The 12942-nt window shown below is 30.4% G+C and overlaps 1 protein-coding gene across 1 annotated transcript in view; it reads left to right on the plus strand.

The window, feature by feature from the left end:
• The window catches only part of LOC126735205 (pikachurin), a 199027-nt gene that overhangs the window by 17948 nt on the left and 168137 nt on the right, over nucleotides 1-12942 (plus strand). The window contains exon 2 of the mRNA XM_050439158.1: nucleotides 11181-11297. Within this exon, the coding sequence (XP_050295115.1) occupies nucleotides 11181-11297 (117 nt within the window). The remainder of the gene's footprint in view (nucleotides 1-11180; nucleotides 11298-12942) is intronic.

The following is a 12942-nucleotide window of genomic DNA, read 5'->3' on the forward strand; positions in this document are numbered from 1 at the left end:
GTATTATGCAAATAAACACATTTTAAATTTTAAAACTAGGAAAAAACTCATAGTGGCTCTTGTTTTATCAATCTTAAATTACTGCCTTATAGTTTATGCCTAAATATCTTTTTGAAAAGTTTAATACCGAGAAACCAGGTTCACACTCGAAATATTAGATACAATATCTTAACCATGCCGCACCATTCCATGACTCAGAATATTATAGACTTGTTTTTAAATCAATCCAAAGTATGGTCTAGTTTTCTAGAAGATAAATACTTTATATATTCTTGTTACTTTTTACGTTTTCTCCATTTAAACTGTGATTGTTAGGAAGGTTAAGAGTTAAAGAGTAGCTCTAGGCAAATCTCCGCCTTCTTTGACAATGTAGTATTAAGTAATATTTTAAGATTAATATTGCTTTTTTTAAATAAATACATATTATTATTGTTAAGGAAATTTGTGTGGCAAAAAACTCTATGTAAAAATAGGTGGTGTTATTAAAATTTAAACAAAAATAAAATTAAGAAAAGATATAAAATATTTATATAACCTAGAGGTACCTTAATTCGTTAATGATAACTTCAGAAGCATTACATAATAAAGCGTAAAACTTAATTGTTTTAATTAACATAATTATTATAACATTAATATAATTTAAGTTTAAAAGAAAAATAATTTAAACCATAATATTAAGATAATGTGTGATAAAATAATAATTACATCATGTTAAATCATAATATAAAGAAATTTAAGTTATTTAGTTAAGATTTATTAAAAAAAAAAACTAGTGGGTTTACGGGTCAAGTTTCATGATGGCATTCTTCTTTCAGGGGCGAGAGCCCGCGATGTGCTCTTCCTCATGCCAAAGTTCTAGCTATACGATCTGAGATTGACAGGGCTAAGGGCGGCTAAATCATTATTTGCTAGGCTTCAGGGCTAAATCATTACCACATTTTAGGTCTTCATAATTAAGGAGTCGAAGTTTCGAGAGGCATCGAACTACTATGAAAGCATCCTGCTTTGAAAGATAACTGGTCAAAAGTGAAGAAGCACTAGTGAATATTAGTTTTAGAAGTTAATTTCATCAAAAAGTGAGATGATAATCGATTTGTTTCACGTAGTAACTTAACCTATCTCCGTCACAGCTGACAGCACGGTTGACTTTCGACGGATGCAAGTGCTGGAAAAACCCCGCAGACACGTCGCGAGACTACTGAAGTAGTAGTCCAAAAGACGTCCTGGCGCAAGACTGGAGATTGAAATACTTCATTACTTTCAACTCTCATTACTTCCTGGGTTTAGCCGCCGTGGGACCAACCAAAACCCATACATAGATCATGAATAAGCAAACGATTGAGTGCCTAGTAGAAAATATAAATAGGGGCCAAATCAATTATTTCAACTCATCATCAACTCAACTCATCTGCCGTAAAATCTTCTCCATGCACAGCATATTGTAAACATTAAATTATATAATTAGAATCTTCAAACGAATAAAATAAAAAGTTAGATTCTCGTTCAGATCTCGTTTAAAGCTTAATTAATCCTGTAGCAATGTCATGTCAGGTGACATGTTGTTCATAACAGGAGAATCGAAAATATCAGCATAAAGAAGCATAAAAACATACAGCAGGCATTTTTACTACCGTTTTGTAATTAAAATTATAATAAACAGTTACAAACCAAATAAATAAATAGTTAATTTAATATCGTGTGCTCCCACAGATATAACAATAAAGAGAAGACTTATTAATACCTACGTTACTTTTTAAGCCAAAGAAATAATATCAGGAATGCAGATTTCGAAAAGCACGGAAATTCTGCTACCTTTTCTTTTATTATCTGATGATGGCAAGAACACTTTTCAAAATGCCTTCCTGACATTAGGATTGGCATTTTATTTGTAAAAAGAAGGCTTTCCCGACTAAATTTTTCTATGTTATATTGACTCCACTTCAGAATGGACTTTTTCCTTAATACTTAAATTCTTTGTTTATTTTTCAGAAATCTCTAAAAAAAACATCAAAATGAAGTTTTAATTCCTCTAAATTTTTAAAGTTTAAAAACTTATCTTTACTAACTTTATTACTTTTATTTTTAATATTTAAAATATTTGTGCAAATTATATAAAATCACAAAAAAAATTAATTGTCAATAATTCCGGTAAACACCAAATTTAATTCATTCAACCATAAACAATTATAACTGGGTAGCCAATTATTTATTTGTTTAAAAATAATTGTGTACAAAAATTAGAAAGATTGAAAATTCGGTTAGAATTCAAAAATGTAATTTTGGTATATCTTTTATTTAAATTAAAAGGAATTCTGTAAGTTATAAAAAAACCTTAATTGCAATTAAAATTATTATATAGAAAAAAAAGTAACATAAAATTTTTTAAATAAATAAACACTTAAAAAAAAGCAATTTTCATTTTTTTAGGACTATAAGAAAAATGTTGGATCCAAAATAAACCCAAAAGAAAAATAATAAAAATATTTCAAGTTTGAATTTCGGAAAAGCTTTCTTTTCTTTCTGTGAGTCTCTTCTGTAATTCTGATTAGGACTTTTTCACATTAAAAAGAGAAGTAATTTAAATGATAAATTAAAAAAAAAATTAATATATAAGACACATTTTTGCAGAGTAACAAAGTTTTTTTAAGTAACATATCTTTTTTTTCAAATGGATTTAATAGAAATTTTACACAATTAACAAAAAACCCAAAATTAGAAAAAGCAAAAACATAAATAAATAACGCCTTTATTTTGGCATCTAAAAATGTATCGTTTTTTATATATAAGATAGTTTTATTTTAAATAATACAAATTTTTTTAACCTTTCAAATAAATATACATATGTATATAAAAAAATAAATATATATAAATATATAAATAAGTATATATGTATATAAATATATAAATAAATAATATGTATGTATATATTTAATTCGTCCCTATTAAGTCGATGGGTCGTATCTCAAAAAATATGAATCTTAAGCTAAGCTTGCAAAACATACTATTTTTTTATATATTTTGTTATGAAATACTGGCGTATCTCTTGGTTTTCACAAAAACAAAATAGGTAATTCCTAACGTAACTCCTAATAATAAATTTGAAGATTTAACGAACTGGCGAAAGTCGACTTACGCCCCTTCGTCGTATACTGCAAACGAAAATATTGAACTTTGAAATATGACGAACAGGCGTATTTCGACTTACATCCCTTAAACTTATAGTAAATTAAATAATGTTAAGTTACACCCGATGACAATTACTTTACTGAACGATGCGTGATTTATATAATGACAATAATCTTTCCATCATCCAAAAAAGGATCAGTGTGGATTGTGTTTCACATATCGAAAAGGTGGTCCTGCCAAAAAGCTGGAATTAGAAGAAACCTACCAGCAGTACTTAAAAAGGAAAAGATCGCGAAAAAAAAACAACACAAATAAAGTGATCCTAATCCTTTAGAAGTTTGCGCTGTGTTCCTCCTTTAGCAAGTGATTTTTTTACCAATCACTAATAAGAGTAAGTCAAATTAGCAAATGATAACTTGTTGACTGTATATACCATTAAGACTAAAGAGTGCCATTGTTTTTTGTGGCATAAGAATTTTATGTAAGAGAAGTTCCAATAAAATTGCCACTTGCTTATTTAAATACCTAAACTTTCTTGATGACAACGGCATTACAAATATAACTTATTTTCAGACGACTGTAGTGGTCAAAATAAAAATTCAATAATAATATCAATGTTCTTGCATGTGGTAAGTTTGTCTAAAAATATAGACACTATTTCTATTTCTTTTTTTGAACCATATCACGGTCGACATGAAGGTGATTCTGCTCATAGTGTAATAATGATAATGCTGTTAAAAGATAGGGAGATTTATTTTTACCATCCCAGTTGGCTTCAAGTCAAAACTAACTTTCTAGATAAAATAATCCAAATATTGTCCATATGCTAACGTCCGATGATTTTATGAATTTTAAACGTTTTTAAGTTTCAAATGATCTTAACATCCTTTCGGTAAGAAAGGATCATGCAGGGAATAATCTTGACGGAAAAAATATACGTGTAGTATATATTTATATATATATATATATATATTTATATATAAATATATATATATAAATATATCGAGTAATAGCTTGTTTAAAAGGTCTTTCGAAGTCTTTTATTTTGACGTTTGATTTTTTTAAATCGGTCTATTCGTTTTCGAGAAAATTAGAAAAATCTTTGTTTATCTTAATTTATTCAGATAGATAACAAAAACATGAAAATATCAGTTTTTATTTCAATAAGTGTTCAAAATGTTGCCCATTAGGGTTTGCCAAATCTAGAATTCGTTTATAATTTGAAACGGAAACTACCAGCATAAACAGCAGTTCCGAAGATTAGACACGGAAAAAACTAAATAACCTGAATTTTTTTCCGCATTCTTTTCATCAACACAGATATCCTGGGCGAAGTGTATTTATTGTTATATCTGCTTAGTTATTTATAGTAGCTAAGGAAAATAAAGAATTTATTTTGCCGTCAGTTACATTTATAACAGTCTTGGAATAGTGAAAATTTATTTGTTGAATTGAAGATTTTATTTCCAAAATGGTTTACACACTAGCCGAAAGAGTGGAAATTATTCTAATTTATAGTGCCCAAAATCAATGTGCTCGGCAAACTGCCGTCACGTTTAACGCCAGACATCCGGAGAAGATAACTTCGCATAGGAATGTTTTGGACCTTGTTACTTAGTTTATTGAAACTGGATCTGTTGCAAATAAAAAACGTGATCATTGGCGAATTTTGGATGAAGCCGCTCAAGTTGAAGTTTTGGGTAATTTTGGAATAAATCCTAATACTTCATTACGCAAAATTGTTGCTGCCACTGGTATTTCATTAGGCTCTGTTCACACAGTTACCAAACTTCATAAATTTTATCCATTCAAAATGAAAATATTGCAAGAGTTAACCGAAAACGATTTCGATAGGCAAGTTGAGTTTTGTGAAAAAATAACTGAAGCGATTAATGATAATACTACTCATGTAAATAATATCTGCTTCAGCGATGAATGCACATTTTATCTAAATGGATTTGTTAATAAGCATAACTGTAGATATTGCTCATACATTTGTAGAAGGGCATACCCAGTACCCTCAAAAAATTAGTGTATGGGCAGGCATTTTAGGAAATAAAGTGACTGGGCCATTATTTATTAACGGAAATTTAAATGGAGACATTTATTTGGATATGTTGGAAAATACTCTAAATCAATCCGCTTATCACTGAATCCATTGAAAACCAAATCGATGTTGATGGAAATCCTATACTTGATGAGGCTGAAATATACAGGGTGTCATTGAAATGGTGTAAAAAAATTCGGGGGGTGATAGTACTCCTAAAAATTTTAAAAAAAGTTCCTATAACTATAGGGCGGAAAATGCATATTAAGGGAGTTAGGGGCACTGAAAGGGTAAATTTAAAAAACGGTTTTTTGAAATTGTAGGCTTAAAAAACGAGATAAAATTTCGAAAAAAAATCCTCTGCCATAAATTTTGACCCAAAATCAAATGGTGATACTGAAAAATAATTTGGAAAATCGGAAAGGGTAGTTTTTGCAAGGGTAGGGGGTTAATTCGTGAATAACTTTTTTTAGGTTATTTTCTTCGCAACGTGGGTTCATTTTTTAAAAACTACATACTTTTTCCTACAAAAAAGGTACTCTTGTTGCACATCGCCCAGAACGATGGTTTTCGAGAAAATTGAAGGCAAAAAGTTTGCTCTGATGGGCTGCTAACTGGTTAAACAACATAAACTTATGAAAGTTATGGGGTTTCAAAAGTAAACAAGTAGTTATTAAATAATTAATTGAAAAATCTAAATTTCATGATTTTTAAAACATCGTATTGCTTTAAAAAAACGAAATAAACCAATTACCAAAATTCCTTATTAAATGCATACTTATTTGATTCATTAGCCTAGTTTACACCGCGAGTACCAAATATTCAATACGCGCTTGTTATTTATAATAATAAACATTTTAGGCTAAATGGTCAAAGTTACCTTAATTTTCTAATACATGATCTACCAGCACTTTTGGAGGAAGTTCCCATAGCACAGAGGCAGATCACGTATTTTATGCATGATGGTGCACCAGCTCATTTTCCGCTAGCGGTGAGGAATCATTTAAACCAACTTTTTGAGAGGCGTTGGATAGGACGTGGTGGTCCACAAGCTTGGCCAGCAAGATCACCAGATCTTAATCCATTAGATTTCTACTTCTGGGGCCACTTGAAAACTTTGGTTTACTCAGTGCCGATTAATACTGAAGTGCAACTACGTCAACGCATTATCGACTGTTCCAATCAAATTCGTACAACCCCAGGGATATTCCACAGGGTACGCAGATCATGGAGAAGAAGAGCAGATGTCTGCATTGAAATGAATGGTGGTCACTTTGAACATTTACTATGAATGAATTAAGAAATGCATTATTTTAATAAGGAATTTTGGTAATTGGTTTATTTCGTTTTTTAAAGCAATAAGATGTTTTAAAAATCATAAAATTTAGATTTTTCAATTAATTATTTAATAACTACGTGTTTACTTTTGAAACCCCATAACTTTCATAGGTTTATGTTGTTTAACCAGTTAGCAACCCATCAGAGCAAACTTTTTGCCTTCAATTTTCTCGAAAACCATCGTTCTGGGCGATGTGCAACAAGAGTACCTTTTTTGTAGGAAAAAGTATGTAGTTTTTAAAAAATGAACCCACGTTGCGAAAAAAATAACCTAAAAAAAAGTTATTCACGAATTAACCCCCTACCCTTGCAAAAACTACCCTTTCCGATTTTCCAAATTATTTTTCAGTATCACCATTTGATTTTGGGTCAAAATTTATGGCAGAGGATTTTTTTTCGAAATTTTATCTCGTTCTTTAAGCCTACAATTTAAAAAAACCGTTTTTTAAATTTACCCTTTCAGTGCCCCTAACTCCCTTAATATGCATTTTCCGCCCTATAGTTATAGGAACTTTTTTTAAAATTTTTAGGAGTACTATCACCCCCCGAATTTTTTTACACCATTTCAATGACACCCTGTATTTCCAGCAAGACGGCGCTCCTCCTCACTATGTTCTTCCCGTTCGGCAATGGCTAGACGACGAGTTTCCAGATAAATGGATAGGGCGAAGGGGATAGGAAGAATGGCCTGCTATATCTCCTGATATAACGCCGTTAGACTTTTTTCTATGGGGTCATTTGAAATCTATTGTGTTTACTCCCCAACCTGAAAGTTTGGATGAACTTCGTCAACGCATCATCGACAGCTGATATCCCACAACATGTCTTTGCAAATGTCCGTCAGGGATTTGAACATCGCCTATATCATTGTTTGGCTAAAAACGGGCAACATTTTGAACACTTGCTAAAATAAAAACTGATATTTTCATGTTTTTGTTTTCTATCTGAAAAAAATTAAGATAAAAAAAATATTTTTTATTTTTTTCGAAAACGAAACTTTAGAATAAATTATTTTATTCAGTAAACTTTGGTTTGATATAGTAAATATAGTACGGTTTAATAGCAAAGCGTAATTCATAACAATTGCTCTCCGCGGGCTTTAAACCTACAAAATAGTTAGGTTAAAAATACGAATCTCATTTTGGCTTCATATAGAAAGTGAATGTTTCAGAGTGTGGCACATAAATGATTACACCACTTCCACTACTTTCAAATATTTGCTTATGGACGTTTTATCAATTTGATAATCCTATAGTGCCACCCAAACATCACTTTTTTATATTAATTATTGTTATTTATTTTCGGCATAGATTTCACATATTGCTACTTCGTAGGAATTGGTTGTAAATCATTAAAATTTATTTTAATCCTAAACATACATACATACATGAGCTAAAGATGTAATGCTACATGCTACATGCATACCTAAATACTTTTAAATGTTTCTACTCTCTTGCTATTTCTTTACATTTTTTATCGGAGTCTTTAGTTTGCTTGATGTTTCAAAAAATCCACTTGTGCTATCACCATTTCAGGTGATATATATGTCCTAAACATCTTAACTTTTGAGATACTATTGTTTTAAAGTTTAAAAAATCAGTTTTTTAATAATAACTTAAACAATATTGTAGATATTTTTACGAAATTTAGTACATGTATTCCATGCATCAAGGCGCATTTTTTGATATGCAAAAAGAAATATTTTCTGTGCCAGTGGCGTCCCTACAGGTCTTCTATTGAATATTTTTAGTGACAAAAATACTACGCCACTGCCTTTTATTAAAATAAAAATTATTTTTAAAATCCTCTATCACTTTTTAGCAAATTTGATCTTCTAGTGTTTTTTTGTCCGGCGCATGGTTTTCGCTTAAAACAATAAGAACCATTTTACTTCCCTAAAAAGTCAGCTCTCTGTCCATAGCAACGAGCAATAAGAAACATGCATAGGCGACTCCGCGACTTTATTTGCGTTAAATAAAGATTCGTTACGGCACTTTTTTACTCCCATTTACTTTTTAAACGCGTTAAAAACATGAGTATTTCTGAAATTATTTAAATTTTTTATCTTTTCATACTTCTTCTAATAAATCTGATCCCTTAATTTATATTATTATTTTTTTAAGCGAAGATCTGTAGGGACGCCACTGGCAGAGATTTATTTTTACACATTAAAAAATGCGTCTTGATGCGTATAATACATGTACTGAAGTTCATAAAAATGTCTATAATATTGTTTAAGTTAAGATTAAAAAACTGATTTTTGTTGAAAACTTTAACACCCTGTATTTCAAAAGTTAGGACGTTTAGGACATATGTTCATAGGAACTTTTTTTCTTAAAATGAGTCCAGGCATCACCCCCTTAAATATTAGCACGTCCTTAAGGAACACCCTGTTAAGTGAACGGCAAAAATATGAAACAAATTCATTAAAAAAAAAACAATTTGGCGTTTTCGGAAAAACGCTCGCAGACGTCGATTACCTTTTTTTGTTGTGCATTTTTTTTCAACAAAAAATTTGAATAAAGGGTGTCTCATGTAGCCGTGGTCAATACCAACTTTTTTATTTTAAGTAGAATATGCTCTTTGTGATTACATTTTTGGATTCTACACGAAATTATAAACATTTTAATGTATTATATGCCATACTTTTATTCAACTGTTTCGCGGTTTTGAACATTGCTGTTTTTATAAATTTAAAAGCCTCTAAAGCTTATTCTACTAAAAATTGAAACAAACGAATTTTATTTTTCTATTCTGACTATTTAATTATTTTTTCTGAAAACATAAAAAATATTATACTCGTTGAAAAAATCAATGTATGTAAAATTATAAATGAAACTCAATTAACTAAATATTTTAATTATTTTATTACGTGTTCAAAATGCCCACCATTTACTTCTTGGCAAAATGCTACATTCACTTCTTGGCAAAAGTCTATTCAAAAACTCATCCAAAACATCGCTAAGAGTAATTTTATTAATTTGACCAACTTCATATCTAATTTTAAATTTTAGATCATCTAAATTGCTCGGTTTCTCTTTATAAACTTTTTATTTTAAATACCCACAAAGGAAAAAATCCAGGGGTGTGAGATCTGGGGATCTTGCAGGCCATTCCGTAGGACCTTTTCATGCCAATCCACTGTCCATGAAATGCCGCATTCAAATATTCGCATACCTGACGAGCAAATTGAGGTGGGGCACATTCTTTTTTAATATGCCAATTAGATCTATTTGACATATTGAGCTGATTTGAATTTAGAAAAGGAATTGCGAGAGTTAGAATTAAGTAATTTTGAATAAATTCTAAATTCCAATAATTTTATTATTTAAAATCCCTGCCCAATCCCCATTTTTCCGGGTGAGGTGTATGATTTTCTCTCATCCAATGGGGATTATTCGTGCTCCAATACCTAAAATTTTGCCTATGTACCGTACCATTTAAACAAAACATGGCTTTATCACTAAATAGTATGTGCTGATGGAACAATGGAATTAAAATACATATTTTTATCAAATTATCAGAAAATTCTAGGATCATCATCGTTTAGCCTAGGCAGTAATCTAAGTTAGTATGGATGATACTACTCTTTTTTCAATACACGCCAAGTTATTCATTGGCTAACATCATTATTTGAACCTACTTCAGAAGACGAAATATGGGCATTATCTTCCATATTTAATGAAATATTAAATCTTGTATTTTTATTAATTTTTGGACAACCTGGCCGTTTACGATTTTTCACTGTCCCTGTTTCTCTAAATTTTCTTTCAATTCTACTTACTGTAGTTCTTGTAATGAGCCTGTCCCGATATTTTGCATTAAACAAATTACAAACTTGTTCTTGAGTTTTTTATTTTCAGAAAAAAAAATTAAAAAGTAAAAATAGAAAAGTGATTTTTTTTTTTTAATTTTTAGTAGAATACGTTTTTTCATAAAAACAGCAAATTTTCAAAACCGCTCATCTTAGAAATAATTAAACAAAAGTATGGCATGTCATTCATTGAAATGTTTATAATTTTGTGTAGAATCCTAGTTCCATTTAAACTTAGAAAGTTGGTATTGACCACGGGTACATCAGATACCCTGTACACAAAATTTTTAATCAAATAAATTTTGTTATAATATAAATTTATTATAATATAAATTTTGTAAATTGTTAATAAAAAAATGCGAAACCAAAAATATTAATCGACGTGTTGCAGCGTTTTTTCGAACACGCCCTCATTTATTTGTTATTAAATTGGTTCCATATTTTTGCTGTTCACTGTATGTAAAGACTTAATACCGACGAGACGCCTCGTGTCTTCTGGGACTCCTTTTTTCATTAGAGATCGGATAATGTCGAAACTTGTATTATACGCATCAAGGCACCTATAAACGAATTCTGGACGCAAACACCTCTGTTTCAAAGAAGCCTCTCGTAAGTGCAATACGCTGACTTAAGTTTTCTTAACATTTTTAAATACCTTGTTATATTATACATATTGTTGAGGTTGAATTTATTGTAAATTATGTATATCTTTCTATTTCGCTACAGCTTCTCTATAAATCGGATTATCTTTAACTATACAGTAGAAAAGCATACTAGTAAGTTTTTGTAATACTATCTTAAAAAAAAACTTAAGTTTATCATATAGGTACGTATAATGATGTAATTTCTTTGTAGGACATTGTAACCATGGCAGTCCATGTGAACAGATTTGTTTTGAACTTCATGACGGGATGTACGAGTGCGACTGTCGAGATGGCTTTATACTTAGAGCCGATGGGTACAGTTGTGCCGGTAAGTATTTCTCGCATTATAAAAAAAAGTTGAAGATATAAGAAAACTAAATACTCAGAGTGTTTTATAAAGATGCTGCCCAATACTTCACCCCAATTTGTCTTAATATTAATTCAAGGTTTTGTTTTGGAGTTATTTGCATATTGTTTTTTTATTCCCCTCTTTTTTTACTAGACCTAATCGTGGATTTTGGGGTTCATGCGAATTTTTGTTCAATATTCGGAAAGAAAACGCAACATTATTCGACAAATTCGGCTTTAGTATATTGAATGTCGAGTATGAGAAATATCACAGTTGTCAAAATCACCCAACTTCAACTACTTACAAACAACAAACAAACCAGAAAGCAAAAAAAAAACAAACAAGTAATAGAAAATAAATTTTCAAACTAATACATTAATTTTTTCAAAATGAAATGCATTTTCCACCAAAAAATACCCTAATAGGTTGTAAAATTTTGAGTACAAGCTGATATGCCGTGAAAATTGCCATTAATTGCCTTTATTAATAACACTTTTAATGTGACCCTACAGGAAAAAGCTTACAAGAATACGTCTTCTTCCAAATATTTTTCCAAAGAAAAGGCTCAATAATTTTATGACCAAAAATACTCGCCCTAACATTTAACTTCTAAGAATACTGGGTTCTTGTAAGAATATATTAGTGTTTGTTTTCTTTGCCCCAGTGACGACAAGCTTTGAACATTTGGCTCATTATTTAAGATAAAGGTGCATTCGTTCGTAAACCAAACATTTCGTAAAAAATCCCTGTGGTTATTCGCCTTTTCCATAACTTCAAAAGAAAAATCTGTTCTTCTTCGGATTTGATCGCCTTACCTTAAGTCTTGATGTTTTTGATAGCTCACCTCGGTACCACACGATGTGATCGTGTAGTATCAGGTTCAAATCCTGGCATGGGCATGGTTGTTTGTATTTGTCTTATAAAAACAAAATGTAGGTAAATGACAAGATTGGGCGGCCGTCGAAATACGACGCGAGTCCATTATAATTGTGAAACAAGGATGATGATGTTTTTGATATTTAAAGGAATAGTATTTGTATTCTTTTAGTATGCGCAATACTGTAATATGATCTTTTCTTATAACTTCTCCAAGAACTCTGCTGCTAATTCCTTTATTTTCTTCAACATGTATAAGTATTATTTTAAAATCCAAATTATTTTCTCAAGCTCTGTCATTTATTATGTTTTGCTCTGAGCATTTGCATTTACTAATTACTTTACCCTTCAAAGTTATTAATAACATTTTGCACTGTTGTTTTGCTTCGAAAATGCTTATCAGGGAAATTCACAGAGAACACTTCGGAAATTTTTCGAAAACTATTCCCCATGCAGTCCCATTAATCATACTTATTTTCTCTTGTAATAATTATTCATACAGACCACTGAATAAATAGGTGACAACATTTTGACATAACATTTTGATAATTTGACTGGTAGCATCATATTTTAGTTTTTGTTTTTTTTTAATAAATCCTAAATCGCTTATTAGAAAGTAATGAAGTTTGGTATGGTAGCTTACTCGCACGTTTAAAAAGTCTCATTCAGTTTTTCTGTAAAATATAAAGGGAAGCCAATATTTTAAAGTATCATAATTTATATAGGCTTTCCTATAGCCAACTTAGCG

Source organism: Anthonomus grandis, chromosome 4 (assembly GCF_022605725.1).
Source record: "Anthonomus grandis grandis chromosome 4, icAntGran1.3, whole genome shotgun sequence".
Classification (NCBI taxonomy): domain Eukaryota; kingdom Metazoa; phylum Arthropoda; class Insecta; order Coleoptera; family Curculionidae; genus Anthonomus; species Anthonomus grandis.